General features: G+C 39.3%; 2 protein-coding genes across 6 annotated transcripts in view; one reads left to right on the forward strand and one right to left on the reverse strand.

Moving 5' to 3' along the window:
- The first annotated feature begins 40 nt into the window (after nucleotides 1-40).
- col9a1b (collagen, type IX, alpha 1b) lies at nucleotides 41-17031 on the forward strand. 2 transcript variants are annotated; one of them, XM_018693202.2, is made up of 38 exons: nucleotides 41-180; nucleotides 304-377; nucleotides 1361-1447; nucleotides 1828-1960; nucleotides 2270-2672; nucleotides 3576-3659; nucleotides 4338-4358; nucleotides 4767-4829; nucleotides 4925-4960; nucleotides 5062-5124; nucleotides 6111-6164; nucleotides 6523-6558; nucleotides 6720-6743; nucleotides 6854-6907; nucleotides 7673-7726; nucleotides 7958-7990; nucleotides 8078-8134; nucleotides 8226-8279; nucleotides 9655-9708; nucleotides 9819-9872; nucleotides 10034-10087; nucleotides 10175-10228; nucleotides 10319-10372; nucleotides 10465-10518; nucleotides 10646-10699; nucleotides 11372-11416; nucleotides 11531-11584; nucleotides 11672-11725; nucleotides 11835-11888; nucleotides 12508-12579; nucleotides 12760-12795; nucleotides 12898-12942; nucleotides 13078-13110; nucleotides 13232-13378; nucleotides 14502-14556; nucleotides 15495-15683; nucleotides 15788-15865; nucleotides 16024-17031. In XM_018693202.2, the coding sequence occupies exons 1-38, from the start codon at nucleotides 164-166 to the stop codon at nucleotides 16218-16220; spliced, it is 2784 nt and encodes a 927-aa protein (XP_018548718.1). In that variant the 5' UTR covers nucleotides 41-163; the 3' UTR covers nucleotides 16221-17031. The 2 variants fall into 2 exon arrangements, with proteins under 2 accessions (XP_018548718.1, XP_018548719.1); XM_018693203.2 differs by lacking the exons at nucleotides 41-180; nucleotides 304-377; nucleotides 1361-1447; ... (2 more) ...; nucleotides 3576-3659; nucleotides 4338-4358 and adding an exon at nucleotides 3870-4289.
- Nucleotides 17032-17674: 643 nt separating this feature from the next.
- The window catches only part of LOC108894530 (collagen alpha-1(XIX) chain), a 97892-nt gene continuing 89443 nt past the window's right edge, over nucleotides 17675-26123 (reverse strand). For all 4 annotated transcript variants that reach the window (XM_051076461.1, XM_018693199.2, XM_018693200.2 and 1 more), the window contains 2 exons: nucleotides 24412-24489; nucleotides 17675-21165 (listed from right to left, as the gene is read on the reverse strand). In XM_051076461.1, the coding sequence (XP_050932418.1) occupies nucleotides 21068-21165; nucleotides 24412-24489 (176 nt within the window). In that variant the 3' untranslated portion in view covers nucleotides 17675-21067. The remainder of the gene's footprint in view (nucleotides 21166-24411; nucleotides 24490-26123) is intronic.

Here is a 26123-nt window from a genome sequence, read left to right on the forward strand (position 1 = left end):
CACTCCCCCAAATGACAACAGTCAAGCCTATAAGAGACCCCTCAGTGTGACCTGAAGTTCTTCATTCCTGCTGAGGGAGCAGCTATACGGGGTCTCTCCTGGAAGCCAATCTGAAGAAACATCCAGCAGCAGGTGTTTTTTCATTTCCACGTCGAGCTATGAAATGGGTGGAGTCAAAAGGTAAATAACTGACTTTAATAGTGACTGTACACATAATGTGATGTGTAACTTACCAGTACCATGCAAATGATTACAGTTACTCAGTTGTAATGCGTATTAAGATGTACAATCTTTGCTTTCCAGAAATATCCTTCTGTACTCATTGTGCTGCTGCTATGTGATCCCACAGTATCTTTGTACAGGACTCCATTCTCAGAGTAAGTAGTTTTTAGCAGTGAGATAACAGTGAGAAAGCAAGACAAAATAATGTGAACATTTAATTGAAGTAGAAAAATGTCAGTGTTGAAGTAAAAAATTACCAGTGCAATGCATTGTTGCGAAAGTGAGTCATGTTCATTTGCATGCCATTTATCAGTAAGTGTCAACCATAAATATACTCTACATGTGAATCATATCCCTACTGGTTAATTTGTCCTTGTGACTGCTGTTCCTCTTTGTTTAAGCAGTCTTTCTTTGTGTGGCATCTGTTGTGGCATATGCTCTTCTTGACATTGAATAATTGTGCAGTTTATCTTTTTTTTTACTCATACATAGGCAAGGAGGTCTATGGAGCTTTGCTAGCTGTTTCATGTTTGCTTTTATAGCTGACAAAATCTTCTAATTGACATGCATCAGTAGAACTCACTTATTACATAACTGCATTATGTCTTTTCCATGAAGAGGTTTGGATTATTTTGTCTTCAGTCTGTACACACTGCTGGTCATCAATATTTTATGACATGCACGCTGTGTGGGTTTGTGTACCAGCACCAACATTGCTGGGTTAGGGAGTCCAGGTGTGTGTCTGTATGTAGATTCAGCTGTGCACTTGATGGTAATACTTGAGCAAAATACATTGATGAATACAACTCTGGCAAAACATCAAAGTATGGTATTACACTATCAACCCTGGGTCATGCATTTTAACAGTGTTAAGAATCTGCTATATATGAACCATATATTCAAATTTGATATAGACCTTTAACTTCCTGTCCAGATGTGCAAGAGCAGGCAAATCTTGAGCTTAAGTGTTAAAGAGGAAACCTCAAACAGTGAGAGATAGTCTAATATTTATTCAAGGCAGTGGTGCAGCTTTCCAAACACTGAGCTTTTATTCCCTCCTTGCAACACACACACACACACTCTCTCTCTCTCTCTCTCTGTGACTACTAACGGGCTGTTTTCTTTTTCCATCTTGCAGCTGTGCGATTTTCATCTCAAGTTGGTATTCATATGGAGCAGCAGTCTATGTGCCCTCAGATAAGCATTGGGGAGGATCGTTTCCCAGGTGGATTCACAAAAACTCAAAGCATAGTTTGTTTTTTTTATTCACTTGACATTTACCCTGCGCATATGAAAAACTATAAAATGCTAATCTTATGTAGAATATTACAGAACAATTTAGAATATAATACAGATGCTTAAATATGAATATGCTTAAAGTGAAATTAGAAAAACTAATCTATTTTTGCCAGGAAAATTGTTCTATATAGTGTACAGTATGACACTTTGTCTCAGTGTTTGGAAGTACATTAAGAGCATAATAAAATAAATACATTAATAAATAAATCCTAGACTGAGAGGGATCAACTCAAGATCCTGAGGGATTATTGCAAGGCCTCTGAGATTATTTTCTATTTAACCATTCTTCTGTCCCTGCACCCATAGGATTTTATATTATGTCCCAGTTCCACATTGCTGAGCTGGCGAGAAGGGGCACTGTTAAAAAGGTTACTGGATCATCTCCTCAGCATGTTGCATATCAAATAGGCCCAGCGTTCAACTTCAGAATCAACACACGGTAAGCTGCAGGGCGTTAAAATGGAGTTGTGTGAGTGAAGAGTGACACCCTGTGGTTGAGCTGGTACAACGCCATTTACCCTGTCCATGGTCCTGAATATCAAAGACTGGTTTTGTATGCGCATGTCATATCCCTTCTGTAATGCAACGAAACAACACAAATATGACATTGTATATGATGAAATATATGGTTTATGACCGCCTTGAATAATATAAGTTTTTTTGTGACAATAGCACATGATACAATTAACGTTCAATAAATCCTTGTTGGAATACTGATTTTCATAATAGTCCATCCTCTGTGTTTCAGATCAGCTTATCCCCTGGGACTGCCGGAGGAGTTTGCATTTGTGGCTGTGCTTCGCATGAGTGCCAGCACCATAAATAAAAACTGGAATATCTGGCAAATGCAGGACGTGAATGGCAACGAGCAGTTGGCTGTCAGACTCAACGGGGAGTCTAAGTCTCTGGAGTTTACCTTCACATCGCTGGACACTGGGAGACAGAGGCAGACTGTTGTTTTCAGGGCCCTGACTTTCCTTTTCAATGATCAATGGCACAGAGTCCTGCTGGACGTCAGCAGGAGATCTGTTACCCTTTTTGTGGACTGTGTCATGATCGGTTCTCAGAGCATACCACTGCGACAAAAAGCCAGTCTGGATGGGTTCACGTTGATAGGAAAACTCAAAGACAACCCAGTGACGGCAGTTCCGGTACGTCTGTTATCTCTTTGAGGACGTACTACAGCTTTTACAACTAAAACAAGACCTGCGAACACAGTTTACAGTACTAAGGTTCATCTAAGCAATAAAGCAGGAACTTAATGTTGTGTTTTCCCATTACATTACCAATAGAAACATTTAGACCTCTTGTCTAAATGTAAGTGATGCCTGTACGTTCAGTTTATTTAAGGTTTAGACTGCATGAAAAATGTAAAATGAGCTCAAAAATGATGACGAATTGTTAGAGCATTTACCAGTGTGAAATATTTCCTCATTGGCATATTGGACCGAGTTAATTATATATCATTATTTTAAAAACGTATTTACTTATTTTGCTTGAAAACTATGAATAACTTTAAGCAGACGCTAGGTTATCTTCAGGGAGTCCTTGACACGCAGAAGTTTTGGAGTCCCTGTATTTTCTCACCACCCTGTTTGGTTTGTCTGTAGCATTGTCCAGTAGTTAAAACCTGCTGTCTCTCCATTCAGGCTTCACTGACAAATATGTGGAATTTGTTGCAGGTTGTGGTGAAGAATACGAGCTGTGCACAGGCTAAACCATCATCCTGCAGTAGGCTGCCACATCATGGCATGACCACATTATTACTCCTGGGACTATAAGCTTTTGTGGCCCATAGTAATGTTTTGATAATGAGTTCCAGACCCTAACTAATTTACTGTGCACACACATCCTGTTTTCTGCTTTTCTTGTATGCTGCAAAAAATGCACTCTGAGGTTTAATCGCTACAAACAACCTCTTGCTCTTGGGAGAAGATAGGCTACAGAATTGTGGAGCTTTAACATACACTTTTTCCAGGATTAAGGCGCGACAGTGTTATGGTGATATTGTTCTTATGTATTTTTTTTTTTTTTTTTTTTTTGGCTCTATAAAGTTTGAACTCCAGTCAATGCTGATTCACTGCGATGTGACGCGAGCCAGGACTGAAGCTTGTTATGACCTCCCAGCCAGGACATCGGTAAGAATGAAACATAATAAACTACAGTCTGTGTCTGCAGTTTGTGGTGTCGGGCCATCAGTTAAAAAGATTAAATGCTGGTTTAGGAGGAGCCAAAGTTGCCGGTAATGAAGTGGGAAATAAAATCAAGCAGCATTCGAATTGTGCGCGTAAAAGTACAGCTGGTAGCTGCATTTTCCTCCACTTGTACCATAATGGTCCTCATTAGTGATTTTTAATGATTAAAGTGCAAACTTAAATTTGTCACAACTAAAATACACGTGAAATAAAATAATTCTGGGGTCGTAGCAGAGTTAAATAACCCGCTGATTCTGCCTATTGGTGGTGTCTGCGATGTGGCCCCTCCCCGCAGTGTCCCCTCTGCAAACCCTCCAATCTTCTTCCTGTAACCAAGCACAGTATGAATAAACATGAGCCCCTGATGGCTACGCGGCCGTGGACGGTCTAGATAGCTGGAGGGGATTCAGTTAGGTTGTTTTGTCGGGGGCTCCTCCAGCCCAGCAATTCCCAGAGAAAGGACTACAGCTTTTAACCTTTCCTGCCCACGGGGAGATCATGGCTCGGGCCCCCAGCGATAGAGGGCTACTTCTGGTGCTGCTCCTGCAGCTTGTCCTTATTTGCTCCACTCAAGTAAGACTTATGTTTCTCTCTCTCTTCTCTCTCTGTTTGTCTCTATAGACTGATGTGACAGAGGTGCAGGTGAGTGTCCTCCTGTTTTCTGTGCTAAATAACAAGATCCATTTACAACTGTGGGGAGCTGCTGGGGTTCTTTTATTTTGTAAATTTATTGGACATCTGTCCTAAAGAAAAGTATGGTGTGTAACTTTTTGTCAGGTGTTTCCTTTTTAAACTTTTCCTTCTGCAAAGTGCCATCTATTGCTGACACATTATTGCAGGAGAAATCACATCTACAGGCTGTAAGCTCTTTCAGTGTATCCAAGAGACACCCTTGTCTTCTAGCAACACAATAAGTTGGTGCACCTGTTCTTGTTTTTTCATATTGCCTTTGTAGTAATATGTCAATGTAGGAAATGACAAAAAATGTTAGGGTTGTTTTCAGACATCTAAGCTGATATTTTATTATTACATTATTATTATTTTACTTAGAGGAGCGAAGGAACTCCTGGCCCTCCTGGACCTGCAGGTGTCCCAGGAATTGATGGCATTGCTGTGAGTGTGCTCTGTTCTGTAACACTGTCTGTATAATGAGCCAAATACTTTGTAAATTCTGCACTTCTTAAAGCCCTGAATCTCTTTTGTTGCAGGGGGAAAGAGGAGCAGATGGTGCAGATGGCCCTCCTGTAATTATAGCATTTAATAAAAAAATAAAATGATGTATTACATTGCTTTTCATTGTGGTGCATTTCCCTGACTCATGTGTATGTGGAACCTTTGTCTTTAGGGACCTGATGGAGATGCAGGTAAACCCGGCTCTACGGGATTACCTGGAATTCCTGGAAACGATGTGAGTGCTCTGTGTTTTATATTTTATGTGTTTGGTGTTTGCTTCATTGCTGGCCACAATGAAGCCTTAAGCCTGCGAGGGGGGTGGAAATACAAAGTGTGGTCCTCCCACCATATAGGCTGCGTTCTTATTAGTCTTGGGTGACCAATGAAATTTCTGATTCAGAAGGGGATACTGGAGAAAATGTGAGGAATTTATTAAACAGGATGAACAAATTCAAATTTCCTTTTTAAAGAGGGCAAACCAGGAGCTGAGTGTAATTAACTGGCTCCTCTCAGAGTTTAAAGGAGGGTTAAGAAAACATCCTAACATAATACTGGGATGACAAAGTGGGGCTGTAGGTGAATTTAGACCACCTTAAAGCTTTAGGTATATTAAGTATCCATTTATTTCAACACTCATTCAGAATGTGATGTTATAAAAATGTATTTGTTTTATGCACCTCAGTATGTCTACCAGGATCCTGGAAACAATGGCAGCTTTGTTGGCTGGCCTCTGTTGGTATCTCCTGTTGAGAATCCTCAAAACAGTGTGGAATGATTTCTTTCAATGGGGCTTGTTTGAAATGAGTCAGAGGAATGCTGCTCTCTGCTTGGTCAGCAGTCAGAGAGTTTTGCCCTCTGCCCCGGTCCTGACTTTTTCTGCATGTCTGTTAAGTTGTGGACGTCATGAAATGTGAGACAGAGCTTTGATTTCAGCGTGACTGAAGAACATGAAGCAGCAGTACAGTATAAGCTGAAACACTTTAAATGGGGTGGTTATAGTAAAGTTAATCCCACTTATGAATACATAGGACTCCTCCCACTGGAGTATGATTGTGTTATGATGTAATATATGGAGATCTGATGCTGACTTCAGAAATATTGACAGAGGAGAAAAGGTATTGGCAGCTGAGGTAGTATGTACATTGGTTTTTCAAATATACACTGAAGTACTCTAAGCTTTGTTATGATGTATTAGTTAAGCCCGATGTCTCCTCTCTGCAGGGTTTGACCGGCCCTATTGGAGATCCTGGGCCCGATGGTCCCCCCGGACAGAAGGTGAGTGACTAATGAGCCTTTTCTTTCCTGCTTTGGAGACTGTCAGGGAAATGGTGCCAAGCTGCTGTCTAGTCTTTTGGTGTGGCAGCGAGAGCTGCAGTGCATGAACCAATTCCTCATGACAAATGAGACTTAATCCTGCAAGTCTTGTGTGTAATCTCCGTGGGGAATGAAGCCCCAACATCGGTCCTCATTAGGCTAAACATTGCCAGGTCAAATGTGTTCGGCTCAGTCATGTGATGAGCTGGAGGAATGTTAACTCGGACTGTCTGCAGGCTCGCACAGCTCATTTTACGTGAACACAGTGTTTGTTTCGCCATGTGTCTATGTATCTAATTAATCTATCTTCATCTTACAGGGTGAACCTGGACAACCTGGACCTCGTGGGGCAGCTGTGAGTAGCATAAACCTGTCAGGAGAAGGATTAGATCAACCACAAAAGTCTGGGGATTATATGATCTAGACATTGTCTGTGTCTTATTTTGTAAGTCTCTCTTATCTTGTTTACACCAACTTATATATATCACACTGAGTACTGTATATGTCTCTCCATAGGGTGTTGGGCCAGATGGACCCCCCGTAAGTCATTTATTTATGGTACACAGTCAGTGCCACAGTTCATATTAAATTGTGGTAGTCTATATCAAAGTTGTGTTAATGCACAATACCTGAAATGTGACTTTGTGCAGGGACCACCTGGGCCTGGAGGACTTCTGGGTGAAGTGGGAAAAGTTGGACCACCTGTGAGTAGAAATAGAAAAATAGACTGTTAGTGGGTTTAAATTAGGATTTCAGACTAGAAAATGCACCACAGCATCAAATACTATCTGCATGAGCAGTGAGGTGGTGGTATCTGTACAGAACTACATACTGTAGTGTCAGTAAACTGAAAGAAGTGCTGCTCCTGAACCCTCACAAATCTATGACATTTGTACACAAACACACATAGGATGACAAAATGGAGTGGATTCATTCTAAGAAAACTGAAAAATTGATTTAAAATGAGAAAATCAACATCAAATATGAAATATTCAGAATTTCATCTGAATAAACTGCCTCAAGAGTCATTTTTATGGGTATTTCAATTGCCCTTTGGCTACAGTTGTCAGTATCAGCTTACATTGAATTTCATACCAGTTATTATGAACATACAGTTACAGTTATAATCTGGGTTTGGCACATTTCACCATGTATACTAATAAATATCAGTGTGTCTCAGACATTTAAATCACCATCACCTGTAACTAGAATTGAAAAAAGCAAATGTAATAAGTAAACCAATATCAAGCATCAGAACTCTGATGGTATAAAAATCTGCATCAACAGTTATCTTGCTCAGAGACAATAATGGGTGTTTTACAGTGAAAATCACATTGTAAACTGGTACCAAATGAATAGTTTAGGCTTATTGTTATGCTTTTGTAATATATTTTTTTCTGTGGCAGGATGCCTGATATTGAATTGATTTTTTTTTTTTTTTTTTACACATTTTATGTCTCTTTCCACAGGGGGCCATGGGTGTGAGAGGGCCACAGGGACCTCGTGGACCAACAGGGCCCAGAGTAAGTGCCATAGCTTCATTTGACATCTCACAACATTTGCTAGTGATTACATTTGACTCTATATTTCACAAGGGAAGGAACATGATGCAAGCATGAAATTAATGTGGCCTTGTTAGTGATTCCACTGCTGCACTCTGTTGTACTTTCTTAAGCAATTTACAGGCTCCTTAGAGCCACTATGATGTTGATGGCTTGTAATAAGTGTTAACTTGTGCTTACTTACAATTTCAGGGTGCAACTGGAATGCTAGGCAGTGCTGACCTGGTAAAGCTTTATTTTCTGGAGATTATGGATGAGATTTTCTTGCATAAAATGTCGGGAATATGTTCTAACTTTTATGTTGTTGTTTAGTGTCCAAACTCTTGTCCACCTGGGGCCTCTGGACATCCTGGTCTTCCTGGCATGAAGGTGAGTAGCAGGGTTGAAGTGTTTTGTGTCTCACTAAAATCATGTTAGTGTGCCCATATGTGTGTTTAATTGGTGCTCTATATGTTTCCAGGGCCACAAAGGTGTAAAAGGTGAAGCAGGAGAACCTGGGAAACAAGGACACAAGGTAAAAATATGTTCTGTTTAGGGAAAAATCCTTTATGTTATAAACATTCCTTTTATCAACAAAGTGAATTTATACACACATAAACCTGAATTTCCCTCCATGACTGTCACACACGTCACAATGTTCCATGTCAGACAAAAAATATCCATGACTTAAATGTGAAAAAGTGATTCCTAGCATCCTTTGAGACAAGTATTATTTGTACTGCTCTATTTCAAGAGGAAGTGATACATGCCTGTGTGTAATGCCTCTGACTCCTTGTAACGCACAGAGGATGATTTATTTGAAATGATGTTCAAGCACAACTACCCTCTCCCTGTAATGTGTCTGTTCACTATATAAATGGAAATGAGTCTGGGCCTATCTCTCTTTATCACCCCGTGCCAGGATATGATTTACTGTCAGTCTGCGCTCCGTCCCTGAGAATGATTTTCTTTTTCAGCTTCATTTGAGGAGCCTTTTTCCTGTTTCTACTCACAATATTCCCAAATATAAAGATGTTTACAGTTAACAATACAATAACCAGATGTTATGCTGGGTTGTGAAAGTGCATCATTTTACAATATTGAGGAAGAATATTGAAATATAAAATGTATTTGAAAGGTGGTTGTATTGTTTGGCCCAGTTAGATACAAAAACATGCAGTACTTCACTTTGTATTTGAAATAAACAGAGACAATGATATGCGCCAGTAGTTACATATTATAATATCACTGATTTTTCTTTCACTTAAAAATCTATAACAATAATCACAGATTTTTCAGCAGTCTGGCTGACTCAGGCTTTCATCTTTGCCTTTTTGGAGACCTAAAGCATTGTCTCCATTAGAGGAAGATGAACTCTGATTTGTTTAAGCATCAGACAATCAAGCAGAATTAAGACAATAATATCATTTCTCTCTTGCTCTATGATGTAAACAACTGCTGACCTGTTTCATCACATTCATTTCTGTGTGTTGTGTAATATTTGATTATGAGCTTTGTATTGTTTAATAGCCAGTTCTAATTCACACAATTAAAAGAGGCCTTTATTAACAATAGAAAATGTGCACAGCCTCAGACCTGAGCTTTTATCCTTAATGGATATGCCTCCTCAGGTCTACTGCAGAGTCAGCAGATAAATTATTTATAATTTGCAAAGTAGGAAAACAGTAATTTGGAGTTAAATCATCTGCAATCCATTAAGAAGTGAACATTAAACACGTCTCAGAATGGCGGCCTCATTTTCTAATTAACACACAGCTGATAGGAGCAGCCTACGCACCGTTGGGATGCCAGTTGCATCATGTTTTATATGGTTTTGGCTCTCATGGTGTAGTTAAATTTGCTGTTCAGTGTTTCATCTGATTGACTCTATGCTATTTTTCTTCGCTCAGGGTGAGGAGGGAGACCAGGGAGCTCCCGGAGAGGTTGGATCCCAAGGACCAACGGTTAGATACTGTATTTAATAGTTCAGTTATTTGTAGTTTGTTGTTTGCAGTATCAGGTTCTCTTTTTTTCTGCTCACTGAAGTACCTGTTGGATCTGTTTATTTTTTCAGGGCCCTCAGGGAATTCGGGGAGCCATGGGAATGATGGGCCCCAAGGGAGAGATGGTGAGCATGGTTCTGACTTATATACCCATGGTACCCTTCATGTACGTCAGATTCCTCCTGAATTACCTGCAAATTCAGCGTGAATTCCATTTACTGTCATCTCTTATTATAAAATCCTTTAAACAGATTATAATACCAATACTAACACTGTTCCCTGGCAGGGAGCTCGAGGTCCTGATGGAGATCCAGGTCCCCAGGGTGTTGGAGGAGCTACTGTAAGTTTGTACCACAATATAAATACATTTATTTTTAAAGCAAATGTAGTTCATAGAAGTCATATATGATTAAATGCATTATTTCAGGGGGACCGAGGCCAGAGGGGTGTGATGGGTGAGCTTGGGCCTAAGGGTGACACGGTCAGTAGACACACCTCATCATCATCATGGACATGTTTTTTACAGCTATTGCTATAAATGGACTAACTGTATTTTTGCTATGTTGTTCAGGGTGTGCAAGGATCAAGAGGAATCACAGGCGTGCCAGGTCCCAAGGGAGAGGCTGTGAGTGTCTGATCAATAATGACAAATAAACCTAATTTTCAGAGACTTTTTGCACAGACAACTTATTTTATTCTGTCCCTTTTTATCACCAGGGCTTACCAGGTGTAGATGGTCGCGAGGGTATTCCTGGGATGCCGGGAGCAAAGGTAGAGCATCAATTGTAGTGATTCATTTTATAAAAATACAATTTTTTTATTGTAAAGTGTAGGCTTGGCTATTTTGTTGTGAGGAGGAGGATCAGCCTCAGTTTTCTCACTGTCTGTTTCCCTGCAGGGAGCCATTGGGAAGCCAGGAGTTCCTGGAGAGGTTGGACTTCAGGGGCTTCCTGTGAGTATGACCTTTAACCCCAAACTGTCAAGGCTGACTCTGATTGGATGCACCTGAGTAAACTCCCAAGAAGCAAACTCCAAAGAACCATAGCTCATACATGCTGCAGCACCGTACTCATGTCATGTATCTGTACAGCAGCAAGTCAGAGGAATGTTTTTGGATCTCTATTTTGTAATATAAAGTAAAGTTGACCTATCTTTTGTACCTTGACATTTCAAGCAAATACTATTGAATCCTATCCCACTGCGATATCAAACACATACAGCACAGCAGACTGTGCTGTGAGACAGTGAGCACTGTATTCCTCAGGCTTAAATGTGAGAGCAAAGTTTTTTCCAGCCCTCTAACCTAAGATTAGTCTAATAAAAGGCACTAATGAGAATCACTTGGCAAACATCGCCACCCTGATAGTGGCAACAATAAGAAAGATTTGTAGGTGTAAAAGTCATCACCCAATTTAAATACAAAGAACACTTTTTATCAACTTAAGCTTAATTTGGGTCAAAAGCTCTTACAAATATAATTTTTATCCACTAAGCCTGCCTCCTTTATGTTCCAGTCTTTCTTACAGAGAGGTGAATTAGAATAACACTTGCTGTTAGAAATATTTCTCCTTTGTTGCTCTGCTTGCTGCTGTTCCATCTCCTCAAACATGTTCTGTGTTTTTAGGGTTTGCCTGGTGCACCTGGACCAAAAGGCTTAAGCGGGCCAAAGGTTATTTGCTTGATGAATTATTAAATATTTTCAGTTGTATCTTGCATTCATTCAATATTTATTTTTTTCTTAAACTGTCAAAATCTGAGAGGCATTTTTCTTGGTTCTGTGCAGGGAGATGCCGGTCAACCAGGTCTGCCTGGAACAATGGGACCTGCTGGCAAAGCAGTGAGTATGAGCAGTATATGTTTAAAAGCTGTCCTCATCTGTGTCACCTCTGTTGTGTCACTGTGTTATTTTACTGTCACCCCACAGGGTGAGCGTGGAGAACAGGGAGAGGTGGGACCTGCTGGACCCATTGGTGAACCTGTGAGTATTTTTTTTCTCTGCTGAATTTCTATTGTCTTTCATTTGTTCATATTTTAACTTTTAACTCAGACAAACCCTTTATTTCCTTATCATTTTTCCTTCTCAACAGGGAGATATAGGACAGCAAGGCCCTGTAGGTCCACCTGGAAAGCCAGGTGCCAGGGTAAGTTACAAGCATGTGCATAATTTCATTAACTTAAGATTTTAACTGATTAACTTTTATTTGAGCAGTAAAGGCCTTATAAAAACCTTAGCAGCCAGTGTACATTCAACAAACACTAGTAGCAATATAAAGAAAAACCTCTAGAGAAAACAAAATACCTCTGGCATTTTGATACTCTGAATAAAAGAAGCTGAAAAGGAAGGAAGCCTCAGAGTGCATAGTCCTGGCTGTTGTTTTCACTGGAATGTCTCAGAGAATAGACTGAGCCTGGATCTCACATGAGGTCTATTTTCACAGTAAGGGGAGACTAGTAAGCACCAGACTGAATGAGCCCTCTGTTCTCCTGGCATTCCTCAGACAGTCAGTCAGTGATCAAAGAGGGAATAGCACACACAAACATGCCCAGGAGAATAAGTAGCAATGCTAAGCTTTTTATGAGCACAATATGTGGATGTACTCTAGTACACGACACTTTCAGCAACGTTAACAGGTGTTGTGCTATATGTAATAGCTTAAGTTCATTGGTTTGTCTTTTAAAGGCTGCTGTAGATCTCAGCATATTTTATGTAACCCTGCTTGGATGTTTCTGCTCATCAAGTGTGCATGTTATTTGTTACAGGGACCCAAAGGCGACCCTGGCCTTCCTGGTCTCCCTGGTCCTCCTGGCCTTCCTGGGGCTAAGGGAGAGCGTGTAAGAAAACACCACACTCCCACTCTTTCAGAGACCTGCTCAGATTTAGAGCTATTGTCTTGAACAGTAGGAGAGAGATTGATGTTCAACAACAAACAGCTGATTAGCTCCCTCTAGTGTGGACAAACAGAATATTCTGGCTGAACACTAATGACCATACCTTTGCTTTGTTTATTACAGGGAGATCGTGGAGAGGCAGGACCCAAAGGAGAGCAGGTATGAAATCCTGATACTGTGATTGTGTCTGAGTAGTAAATTATTGAAACAACAAGTGAGTGGCTTTGTGTAAATCATTTACAGAACATATTTTTTTCTTAGGGAGTACAAGGTGATGAAGGAAACCCTGGCGACAAAGGGGATGCTGTAAGTTGCAAAACCAGCACTGTTCATTCAGCTCTTTTTAACTATAAAATAATTCTATTCATTGAAGAGAATAGAATCTCACCAGAGTACAACTGTCCTGTTTCTATTCTTTGTGTTTTATCAATGGTGTCATAGGGTGAACCAGGAGAACCCGGACCTAAAGGAGATGTAAGTTCAAACAGATTATTTTAACCTGCTATCTCAGTATTTTCCTGTGGTGTCAAACCATTGAGAAAGTTCTACAGTTTTGTAATACTTTATCTGGTCTGGTGGCTTATTTTCTGTCAAGGGTGGTAACCCTGGCGAGACTGGCAAAAGAGGTCCTGAGGGAAGTCGAGGCCAGCCTGGCATTGAGGGGCCACCTGGCTCACCTGGACCCCGTGGCATGCAGGGTAACAGGGGTCCACCTGGAGTCAGAGGGTCCCAGGGACCTGCGGTAGGTCTAAGAATAGAATAGTACTTTATTGATCCTTGACAGGAAATTGCTTTGTTACAGCAGCAGCACGCCAACCAAGACCAAGACCAAATATAAATTGAATTTAAATTAAAAGGGACAAGTGAAAACCAAGAAGAAAAAAAAACAAGAGCCATACAAAATATACAGAATATTACACGTGTGAGAGGAGCCATATAAGCGATTGCATGTGTGCCAACATGTTCCAAAAGCCATACAAGATATTGCACTTGTGAAGAATAAACAAAATATTGCACCATTTTAATAGTTACAGAGAACAGACTGTATGTCTGGTGATTATTGGATATTAAAAAGCCTGATGGCTTCTGGCAGGAAGGACTTCCTGCTGTGTTCAGTCCTGCACTGAGGAGGTATCACTCTGTGTCTGAAGGTGCTAAGAGAAAATATCACATACTGATTTAGTCCTTAGATTTACCCCCTGTAAGTCAGCAAAAACAATGCAATCATGTCATGGAAATGGTCTTTAATCTGAGGAGTGATAGTTGGGGGGGTTACTCAGAGGCTGTGATGATGGCTTGACCTGTACCAGTATCGCCTCATGTTTGACTTTTCACAAACAAATTCACAAATCCACATTGTCATCTAATACTAAGAATTATAGCCAATTCTCAAGAAGATTTCTCAAGAATCGGGGAGTTCTTTCCCCTTAAAGTCCACAGAACATATTTGAAAAAATACTTAGGTAGAAAAAATTAATTACAAAATTTTGCACCCACCTAAGGTATAGGAATTGAATCCCCACTTGATCCAGGCTCAATGGCATGCTGAAATCCCTGTAGAGGAGGCAATCAAAAATAAATAAATAAATAAATACATAAAGAAAGTTTCCCCATTGAGATTGGTAAAATGTTACAGGAAACCCTCGCACATTTTTAGCTTCACCCCAGTGCACTTTGAGCTTATTAACCATGTTTTAAGAGTTTCTCTGTCAAAAGAGAACCAAGTAATATTACAACTGCAGTGACAAGAAGTCTGTAAAAAAAAGGAGGTGTGCTATTTTTACTTGATAACGGTACTGCAGAGTCTTAACATAAATGTTTTAGACACTGTAATAAAATCTATTAAGTCATCTTTTTCTTTCCAGGGTAAAGAGCCAAGTGATCAGCACATCAAACAAGTTTGCATGCGAGTCATGCAAGGTAAGAAAGATAGGTCTTTGACCCCGGTTATCATTTCTTTGTGCCTCATTTCCTGACTTTAATCTTTCCCAGAATGCCTCATTACACAACCACACATAGAGCCACCCCTCTGGTGTCTCATTGATCTGGGCGGTTGCTGAAAACTCTGAAGTTCAAAAAGGAAAGGTCTCATAACCAAAACATGAAATAAGCTTCAGTCTGTGTTTATTTGATGGATGAAAAATTCCCTCTCCATGCTTTAGAAATGTTTCACTGAAGTTGCAACCCCTGTTCTCTTCATTCTTTTGCTCTCGCGTCCTCACAACTCATCTCCTACACTCATGACTTTTTTATACCCGATGTGCTGAAAAATTAATTTCACCTCCAGCAGACCTGCACTCCTCCGCTCCAAGCAAAGAGTCTGCCTGGAAAGGAAACCTTAAAAAAAAAAAAAAAAAAAAAAAGAGCAGTTGAGCAGCTGCTGCATGAATTTTCATCAGCAGCCGGAAAACTGAAATCTTAAGTTCAAAGTACCATGCAGCAAGGAGCCACAGGAGATTAATATTAGATCCTTTGCACCATGAACATACATTTTCTGTCGCTGATTGCTTGAAATAAAGAGTATTATCTCCTTTCTGCTCAATTTACTGAGGTTTTATGGAAGAAGGTTGAAAAACAGGGGGAGCTTGAGGGGTATCGTGACCACAGTTTCACCTCCCTCTGCTTCACTCTGAACTCGAGTACAAGGGCTGTTGGACCATCTTGTCTACAAGAGTTGCTTTGGGCTCAGAAATGAGCCTTTTATGCTTCAGCATGATTTATTACAAAGTGTTACGTCTTAAAAAATTCCCTTGATAACCATCAGGTACAAATGTTTAGAAACATTCAATGTGCTTTTGGCCTTTTTGCATCTGTTGGCTCATCGAGTTCATCATCTTCCTTCTGCTGTGCTCCAACAGAACAGCTGGCCCAGTTAGCAGCTAGTTTAAGGAGGCCAGAGTCTGGTGTAGCTGGTTTACCTGGAAAACCTGGACCTCCGGGACCTCCTGGGCCTCCAGGAGACAATGGCTTCCCTGGACAGGCTGGATCAAGAGGCCTTCCAGGACTCAAAGGGCCACCAGGACTTATTGGAGTGAAAGGACCTAAAGGTAAAAAAAAATTACTGGCAGGTGTCACTGCTTAGGATGATGTGAGAGAATAATTACTGGAGATCACAGGGAACAACAGCATGTTTGTCGTTGTCATTTTACAGGTGAAATGGGAGACCGAGGCTCCAGAGGGCCCACTGTACGAGGACCTAAAGGTCAGCCAGGACCTCCTGGACTTCCTGGTGAGTAATTTTTTAACTCTGCATATATATATATATATATATATGGACAGGAAGAATGATATAAGGGCAAGTGACTGTTGCATTAAATTTACTTGGAAAAATATGAAACAATCTTAAATCTAGTAACTGGCATTCTAAAATGAATTGTGTGATCACAGGTGAGCCTGGCAAACCTGGCTACGGTCGAGATGGTCGTGATGGGCAGAGGGGACCTCCCGGCGTTTCTGGACAGCCTGGTGTGCCTGGGCCTCCTGGTCCAGCCGGTCCTAATGGTTACTGTGACCCATCAGCTTGCAACCTCCAGGCAGGGGCCGCCCACCAGTCTCTGGATGTGAAGGGACCTGCAGGGAACTAAGAGCCACTCTGGCAGAGACAGAAAGACTGTTGGATTATCTCTCCTGAGCACACAACATTTTTCACACTTTTCTTCCCTCGGGCTGCGGTTGGTGTGGTGCCTTCGATCCATTAACCTCTAGTCTTGTGAGCATGTTTTGTGCCAGCCACTTCTCCATCAGAAGGAGCCAGCACTAAAAAAAAAACAAACTCAAAACGTTGTTTTTATGTGCTGCAAAAATCTAGCCCATTCTGATGTGTTTTTCTACCTGAGAGATATTTTGATTTATTCAGGTCAGTGTGTTCACATTTCTGAGATGAAATGACCAGAAATGTTTGTTTATCCCACTCTCCTCAAACCTTTCTTTTCCTGTTCTCATTTACTGCTTTCTCACATAAAAACAACTCCACTTTCTCACAGAACATTTCAAATAATTACCCAAAGCAAATCAGGATAAAGATTTTGTTTGATTAAAGTGCATTTTTTTCAATTATTTTGTTCTGTATGTGCGAATGTACCAAAGATACACTGCTGAATCCTTCTTTTTTAGTATATTTTTTGTAAGTCTGTAAGTAAGCCCAGCAGTTCAAAATAAAAAGGAGAGAGGATGAAAATGTCATCAAGTCACACTGACTTCAGTTTATGTTGTAAATCTGTAAAAAAAAAAAAAAAAATGTTTGAATTGTGGTTGGTTAATTATATTTCCTACAAAACAACATGATGTAAGATTTTGTCTCATTGTACAGAATGACAACAGAGTGCAGCTTTGCATAATATATTTTAGGAATGAGGGAAACCCTCATTAATTTAAGAAATAAAGAAAACAACACAAGCAGTGTTTACTTTATTCTATAAACTTATATCATTCTGTGATGATATTTTCTGTGACAAATAACAGGAAATGCAAAATCAATGTTTTTTTCAAGAACTGTTCACCTAAAATAAAAACAAAAATATTGTTGCAGACAAAACATCTAGCAGCTTTTCTGCACCTTTCTATCATATCACATGATCCTCGTCAGCAGATGGAAATTGCCTAGTTGTTATGGAAATGCAAATGTAATAAAATTTTCATCTTCACTGAGCATTTTAAGGACTTCTTCTGGACATCTATGATTGTTCATCAGCAAAGTGATATGATCAAAAGCTCCAGAACAGCTACTAAATGGACCTTACAGTGAGATTCTTTATTTGAAAGGCTGTTTCCAAGGCCAAGAATGAACATGGGAACTCAAAAATATCACAGATGTTTAATATGTTTGATTAAAAAGAGGTTTTATTCACATTTCTGTATTTTTTATTAATTAACTCTATTTTAAGGAGTCTCAACTATTTGGCAGAACAAAACAACTTTGGTTGTGGGATATTACTGTTAACACAAACTAAATATTCAAACATTATCTGATAGGAAACAGTAATGAAAGATCTGTAACCTAAGCCATGTTAGTGCAGAAAATACAAGAGAACACAAGAAATAAAGCACTGAATAACATTTATTGCACACATGTAAGGCAGGTGTCATTAATCAGTGTAGATAAAAGATGTTGCAAAGAAAAGTGTAAAATATAACCTCTGATACCTGGTAACCACATTCACACCCTCCACAACAGGAACATCACTGTCCCTGCTCTTTATCAGTACACTGACTGAAACTCAACATCCAGAACTGCAACAGATCTGTTTTTATGTACACACGAGGTTTCAATTGCTTTTTCAGTGAAAGGCAACAGTTAGTGTTGTGATTTTGTTTTTTGTTTTTTTTGTTTTTTTCCAAAATAGCTAATGATGTAGACATGTGGTAAACCAAGACTGAGGTAGATATTCAACGAAACCAAGACTTTTAAAAAACACACATTAAAGTCACTCAGCACAACATGAGCTTATGAAGGAGCAGAGGTGAGTTACAGTGAGAGCAGCAGGCAGACATTTTTAATCCGAAGGACCATGCTGAGAGGCTGATCCATATTCGCCCTCATTACAAGCTTATTTACAAGATTAGATTAGATATGTGGCAACAGGATCGGGTTACATTACTTGAAAAACAAAAAGCAGTAATGAAAGATGCTAATGTATAAAAGTGATGTTATTGTTTTATCTTTAGATGTAAAATAGCATTTCATTTGAAGGATGCTTCAACCTCTGTCCTTACAGTTTGCTTTCATCTGACACTTTCCACTTAGAATAAATGGATTTTAACTTGGAGCAATGTGAAATGGCTGGCACCAAATTGCTAGTGAAGTGGGCTGTGACATCAAGAGCAATTTTTTTAGTTCTTTCTGGTTATCATACTGTTTAGCTAAATTGACGTCACAAACTAGTGCACATTAATATCAATTCCAGCTAAATTCAATATACGCAGAGAGTTGGTCTCTCATCAGTGCACTAAAAAGTTCGGGTCACATTAGTCTGCTGATGCTGCCTCATTTAAATATGGTCAAGGTCGGTGTTATTGTCTCCAAGGGGAACCCATTAAGCTGAATATGAAAATTAGTGTGATGAAAGGACAGAGGCCAATAGAAGGAAGGGATTTTATGAAGCCTATAACCCAACCAAAGACTGTTTTCCATTCACATTACAAGCAATGACAAAATAAATACACATCCAGCAGGGGGCTCTTTCAACTCACAAATGAAGTCAGTGGCGCACATTTGATTCAATACCCATCTAAAATTAGACCCTCTCATACAGATAAAATGTAACACAGATAAAACAAAGCAGGCATACTGAGAGAAATATAAAATAAATGCTCTGCAGCTTCAGAATAAGACATGAGTTATAATTTACATGTGTAAGAGAAGCACGATGACTTTCTATGATGTGAGACATGAAGTTAAAAGAAAAAGTGTCAAAAAGATCTTAAAGGATGAAATACAGATAGAACTGAAACAAAATTTTAGATACACCCACAGAACTTTTCAAACATTAATCACAGCAGGACACTCAAAAGTAAATTTAAAGCCTTTGAGTCAAACTTTCATTAAACAGCACTTGAAATGAAAGCATGAGGAAAGTAATATACATTTCAGACTAATTATATTTTTGTTATATAAAACTTTGTAGCTTAGTGTGAATTTAGGTTAATTTTTAAATGAACAAATTGTGCATTTCTTTAAAATCTTCAAACAGGGTAGTAATTTAAATCAAATTTTCAGTGATTACGCTCAGTAAAAATTGGACATTTGTGAGTTTGTGGATAAGGTATATCATAAGGCCTGTTTAAGTAAAGTTGACTCAAAACCTTCTGAAAGTTGATAGTTGAGAACCTGAAACCTGTTACAGCAAATAAATAAATCAAAACTCCAGTCTTAAGACACCCCAAAACACAGCGGTACATTGTGACACACAGTGATGGTCAGTGAGAGAAAAACCAGGATGTAGACTATGATATTGTTAAAACTAACAACAAAAAGTTCAAGTACATTTATGAGTATAGTGGTTCACCAAAATAAGAAGTCTGAAGTTGTAGTGTAGTAGTCCGATTTCTTTTGTGTGGCTGAAAATCAAAAATATACAAATAAACCAGAGGAATCATCATACACAACACTATGTAAACAATATACGTTAATAATCATCTTAGACGCAAGAAGACATCAACACCTGCAATGATGTGTGATTGATAACATAACTGAGAACCTTAATGTGTCATTACAAGCTTATGCTTATGTACTGTAATTGTACTGTCAGGTCCCATCATAAGCCCCATTAGACAGGAAAAAAGAGAAGGGAAAAAAAAACACAACCACTCATTCAACTTATTTACAGAGAAAATCAACAGTAAAGGTGAATGCATGTGAGGTCACATGATACTCTTTAAACGTAAATTTTAAAAATACATTCTTTGCATGTGGAAATATCTACTATGCCTTAAATAGTTTCAGACAAACGGTTAGAGTTGTAGGTTACAACTAGGCTACAACTATAACCTCAAACCTCGCTGATGAGTGCTCAGTGCTGACACATAACCTACAGAAAATGGGAAAACATCTTTATCAATCATTATACTGCAGATTAATCTAAAAAATGATTATCACTGAAAATGCAAATGTGTCATGAGTGATCATTTTTAAAAACAATATATCTCATTAATGTATTAATCCACCTAATGGTAATAATATTACTGGATATCCCATGCTACATTTACTACAAATATTAGTTACCATCTGTTAAATACATTCTTTAAAACACACTGAAAATAAATAAATTCCATATTAGACGCATCTGCTGCACTTTGGTTGCATAAGGAGTTTTAAAAAATCTGTTATTTTCTCACACCTACACATAAAACAAGTATATTCATTCAGTTAATCTCTTTTTCGCTCTGTCTCTCTCCCTCTCTCTCACAGAGACACACACACACACACACACACACACGCACAGGCACACACATACACAGGAGATGTACCTTCTGCCAGCACATTGGCTTATCTGAATAAGAACAGAAGAGTGCATAGGCATGCCCATTAAGGAGGCAAACAAATAATTAAGATCATGTTTTCAGACAGAACTGAACTTGACAAAACAAAGTCATTTCATGGTCTTGAAAGACATAATGAGAGTTGACAAGGAATGCATTATATCACAGTAGGGGTTGTGAAAACAAGAAATAACTTAAAAGGGCAGCATTGGAAAAAAGAAGAAAAAAAAAAAAACTCAACAGTTTTCCATTGCATTCAGAACGAACCCAAGAGCAATCCCAGAAAAACAAAACCCCAGACTGCATCCAAATGTTATTGTAAAGTGAACAAAAGAGGTCAGTTGTGAGTTGTGATAAACCAGAGCTGTGGAAGCTGTCAGATACAGTGAGGCTGCACTGAGCTCAGAGCTGGACGTTCATCTTCCAACTGGCCCAGACCACTCTGCTGGGTTCATCAGGACTGAAGGAGACAATCACTGGGGTCACATGTCCCAGGAGGTCCACGGGGCCCTGGAGAGCCAGGAGGGCCCTGAGTAGCAAACCCAGGAGGGCCTTGACAGAGAATTAGACATTATTAATTCTTGTGCTGAACTGCACATTATCATCGTTCAGCAGAGCTTTCCATTAGTGATAAAGCTCCAAACTGTGGTTTGGCACAGGCACACATTTCCTCACACATACACACATACACTGTCCATACAGATTGGCTATGCAGAATTAGAAATGACAGTTGTGAAAGGCTGCATGCAGCACTGGTGTTCTTAGTAAAGTTGATAACACAGAAGTGTGACAAAAGTATATAGTTATACATGACTGGTTTAAATCCAAAAGGCTATGGTATACTTCACATCACAGATTTTTCCACTTAAGCTAGACCAATAAATGAGGCTGATATACTATACAATATCAGCTTATTATATTGGTATTTGTGTATACAAGTAACAAGACATTGTAGTACAGAACTGCAAAACTAGGAGCGAGTAATTTAAAAACATAGAAAACACTCAAGTGGATTTTTACACTATAAAATGTCCTGCTGACTGTGTACTGCTATCTACATTTATTAAACTTCCAAATACTGACATCAGTACCAGGCCATAGGTTCTACTGAAAATTACTTGTCAAAAAGTGGCTGAGCAATAATTAAATGCCACTATTCATCAACTTTCAGGTGGAATTGTATTGAAATGATATGATCATAACTATTTAGTTGATCAACAGAGAATTAATCAACATTTCTGAAAATCTGCTTCCATCTTCTAAAATGTGAAGATTTGCTCCTTTTCTGTGTTTTACGCCATTTTAATTTGAATAACTTTGAATTTTGGACTGTTGGTCAGATTTTCCCCATGGGCTCTCAATACCAGTACTGTGCATCTTTTCACATTTCATAAAGTAAATGATTAAGAAATATAATCAGATTAATCTATAGTGAAAATAATCATCATACATAGTCTTAATATTTTACAACATATTGTTTACAACAAAATATGTTAGTGAAGTTATTGTAGTGTGCGTAACATCACAGTTTATGGCAGTGAACATCAATAGATGCTAATAATGTATTACTCAGAGTATTTTAATCATTATATGGTGAAATTAATTCCAGTCATGTTGCCTGCCCTAAATTGTCATTCTCATTATCATTTCCATAACATTATAATTTTCCCTCAAGATGGCTTAACTTCAACAGCAACTCATAATGTGTTTCACTGTGACACCAACAATCATTTCTAAGAGTATGTTTTTTTTCTCCTCCAAACCTGGATATCTCATTTACCCCTAATGAATTATTTAATTTCACTGTAATGACAATGGCGGACAGAGAAAATACATTTCCTCACTCTCTAATATGGTGAGGTCATCATGGCAGGCATTAGTATCTCATGTTACTTAGCAACTGCTTGTAGAGGTGGAGAAGCAGTCCACATTGGCTCCTTGTCTCTCACATACAGTACAAACACAAACACAAACACAAGTAACACTCTCATTTTCTTTCCAACACATCTCTGTAAGTCAATAAAAAAACCCTTCACTCCACTGCAGCCCAGCCACAGGAGTGTCCATTACAGTAGTCACAGCTCGAGGGAGCCCTGCCTCTTCTGCAGTTCATACAAAAAGAATCACAGGCATTGCCTTGTCATTTCCCTCCCTCTGAAAACACAACCTGCCCTTTTCCTCACTGCCACATCCATCTCCTGCTTAACTGCTCACACAAAAACTGCCCACAGCACTGTAGTGGTTTGTACTGTTGCCATCAGCGGACAGGTGCACAAAATCAAAAGTCTTTTTTTTCCTCCAATTTGTTAAATCAGTGTTCAGGCAGCAAAATTAGGTGGCTACTTACAGCTGCTAACTTAACCCTGCTAATTAGCTACAGCACAGAACAAATGCACCACAGGTGGGCATGACTTAGCAACAGCACTATCAGGTGTAATTACCATCAAAGTCCATCAGTGTGTTACAAAGAGGTCAGGGCAAAGACAGCAAATGGACATTGTGGACACTTTCACATAAATAACTTGAAATTGATAATAGTTTTCTTTAGCCTTTTCTCCTGTGCTGTAATGTCCTCATGTGAACCAACACCACTGAAGTTGAAGCCTGCCAGGTTCGCTTTGACTTTCTCATGCATTGCCATCTCCATGAACCAGTAGGTGGTCCAGGGGGAATGTGCTCTTTGTGGATGTCAAAGAGTACAAGCTGTCCCTCATTATGATGGCCAAGTGACAGAAATTTTGGTTGGTAGAAATAATCTTCCACTGTACAGGGACATGTAAATTTAAGTGCAAAGGGATAACTTAGAACAGAGGCCCAGGATGTGACTACAGATGAAGTCTAACCCCACCAGTTGTGCTGAGGGTGCCTCCTATCTCTGTGCAGCCTTAGAGAAGATGTCTTTCACCATCTGGGATTTGTCTGCTTTAGAGAAGCTACAGCCAAAATCTCTTTGCCCTACCCATTCATTATGCACATACAAAGACAGGATAAGTGACTTTAGGTTCAATGATAAATTGTTCCATCAGGGTACAGGGAGTTATTTTTTAATTCACAGAACCATGGGACAGGCTGACATCTCTGGTTGTGTTCAGTGAAACTTGTGTCAAGAGAGCACCAAGCTGGGCCTCTACTTTACAGAATTGGCATCAATGCTCCCTCACTGCAGCATTTTCTCCTCTATTGGTTCCATTTATGTCACAGCAGCGTTTTAGAGTTTTAGAAAACATAGTGCAATCTGGGAGCTGTGTTTATCTCCAACATGCTGAGATATCAAATGATGGCTGAAATATAATTTCAGGTTTGAGGTGTGACACAACCCCAGTTCTCTGATATCACAGTGACATACACTACACTTTCCTCCTTTCAGTGGACAGTTAAGAAAAACTGATAAACAGCAGCCGATGCGGAGGAAGCAGCACTGACAATGCAGTGGCTGGACATTCTGCAACAAGTACTGTACTTTATGTTTTACTGGTCTGTTGCTGGTGGTTGTTGTGTGGAAAGGTGGTAGTAAAACAATATATTTGCATTATTCATGTAAATGCTATTTTCAAACATTGAATTTTGTCAAAATTCTTAAAATCAAGATTTAAAGCAGCATTAATTCAATGTTTTAATGAAAAAGTCTCCAATGGAAAGAGAGGGCGCAGAGCACTGTTTTCTTGGAACAGTCCTTGCTGGTTGCCTTCCTTTCTTGTGCTTTGTTTGCTCAAGTCTCAATTTGACCACATGCTTCAAAACACATAAGTAACATTAAATTAAGTGCTGTAACTAGGATGTCCAGTGTGGTGTTCTTACCTGGTGGCCCCATGGGTCCTGGATCTCCTGGTAACCCCAGACCAAGCTGGCCTCGTTCTCCTTTCTGACCTCTGTATCCTGAGGACAGACACAACACTCGGGCTGAATACAAATACTGCAGAGATGAAGTAGATCTGTGCAGCTTCATGTCTATGGACAATGTAGTATAGTCAGTAAGATTAGCGCAAATGCCATAACATGTTAAAATCCAAGGAATCAAGATTGGGATAGGAGTCTGCAACCTTTGTAGCTGTCTGGGGACTCGTACATTACAGATTAGCTTCTTGATGATATAAATATCATCAATATGATGACAATGTCAGACATCGAGTCTGCACTTATGAGAGAGAAGAGAGAAGCAGCTTTAGTGGTGTAGAAACAAGTTACTGCGGGTTTCCAGTTTAAATCTCAAACCTTTGAATAATAAAAAGACATACTGACATCTTGTCAAAAGAAAAATCATCAAATAAGCCATCTGTGTGTTAGTGTTCGAAGAAGAAAGCATAGTGGGCTTGTACAGCTTTCTGTCCACAAAAGGGTCACAAGCACATTTTTTGAAGATTTTACAACAGAGCAAACAGGGTTTTTTTCAATCAGAGGTCAGACATGTGGGTCACTAAAGGCATCCAGAAAGTGACAAGATAGGCATAATCAAAGGCAGACTTGTTCTATAGAAAACAAACTGATGCAACAGATGCAAAAAACAATCATGTCTCTTCATGAAAACTAGACTCTGATGCTCATAAAGTTCAAAGGGAATGTAATGCTCTGGGAGAGCATAAACATGATCATAAAAACTGAAAAAAAGTGCATAAAAACTCCAACGCCATTTTCTATTTGGCCACAGAAAGAAAAGTAGATTAAGATGAAAAAACAAGCAGTGTCGAACACGAGCACATGCTTAGTCTGTCAAAGAAAACCAAAACAAAACAGAACAAAACAAAGCATTTGCACTAATCTTCCAAGTCAGGCCAGTAAGTGCACTGCTCATAACAATATGCACACAAACATATTTAAAGGCTTTCTCACTTCATGCAAAACCAGTAAGTCCTTACAGTTCAAAACAGCAGCACACCAAGTAAGAATGTGTGGGGCTGTGAAAATATTTCCCCATGAGGCACTTAAAGTAATGGAGTCTCAAGACCTGCAGTTACATGTGCATCAGAAACACTGAAAGGAGAATCAAGCTTTGCACCGCCTGGCCCAAAGGGGAAATGCTTCAATGCTTACATGTCAGAGAAAATCTAAAAAAAAAAGGCTTATGAATGCTCCAAAACTGAGTCTCAAAGATAGAAGGGCTATCCACACATTGCCGCAATAATGAGACTTCTTTCAACACTCACAGAGCCTGGGGCATTCATTCAGGGAGGAGACGTACCATGGAGAAAAGAGCACTGTACCTTAAGCAAAAAAAAAAAAAAACCTGAATAGCACACAGGGCAATAAGCTTGGGTGTCACGCTGGACTGGTGCACTCTGATAAATCGAAAATGGCATACTGCGTCTGAACTTGGTTGAAAACAAACGGTCTTTAGGGGCACTAATGGACAAAAGATGTTGATAAAAAATAATATTGCCACACAGAGGGTTTTCAGGCTTGATTGATAGGATTTAGTCCTGCACCTATTGTACACTGTTGTAAACACTTTTAACAGCAACATCTATTTACTGATGCTATGCCTTACAAAAAAAACACCTTTCTTTGAGCAGCTG

This window comes from Lates calcarifer, linkage group LG16_LG22 (assembly GCF_001640805.2).
Source record: "Lates calcarifer isolate ASB-BC8 linkage group LG16_LG22, TLL_Latcal_v3, whole genome shotgun sequence".
NCBI classification, from domain to species: domain Eukaryota; kingdom Metazoa; phylum Chordata; class Actinopteri; family Centropomidae; genus Lates; species Lates calcarifer.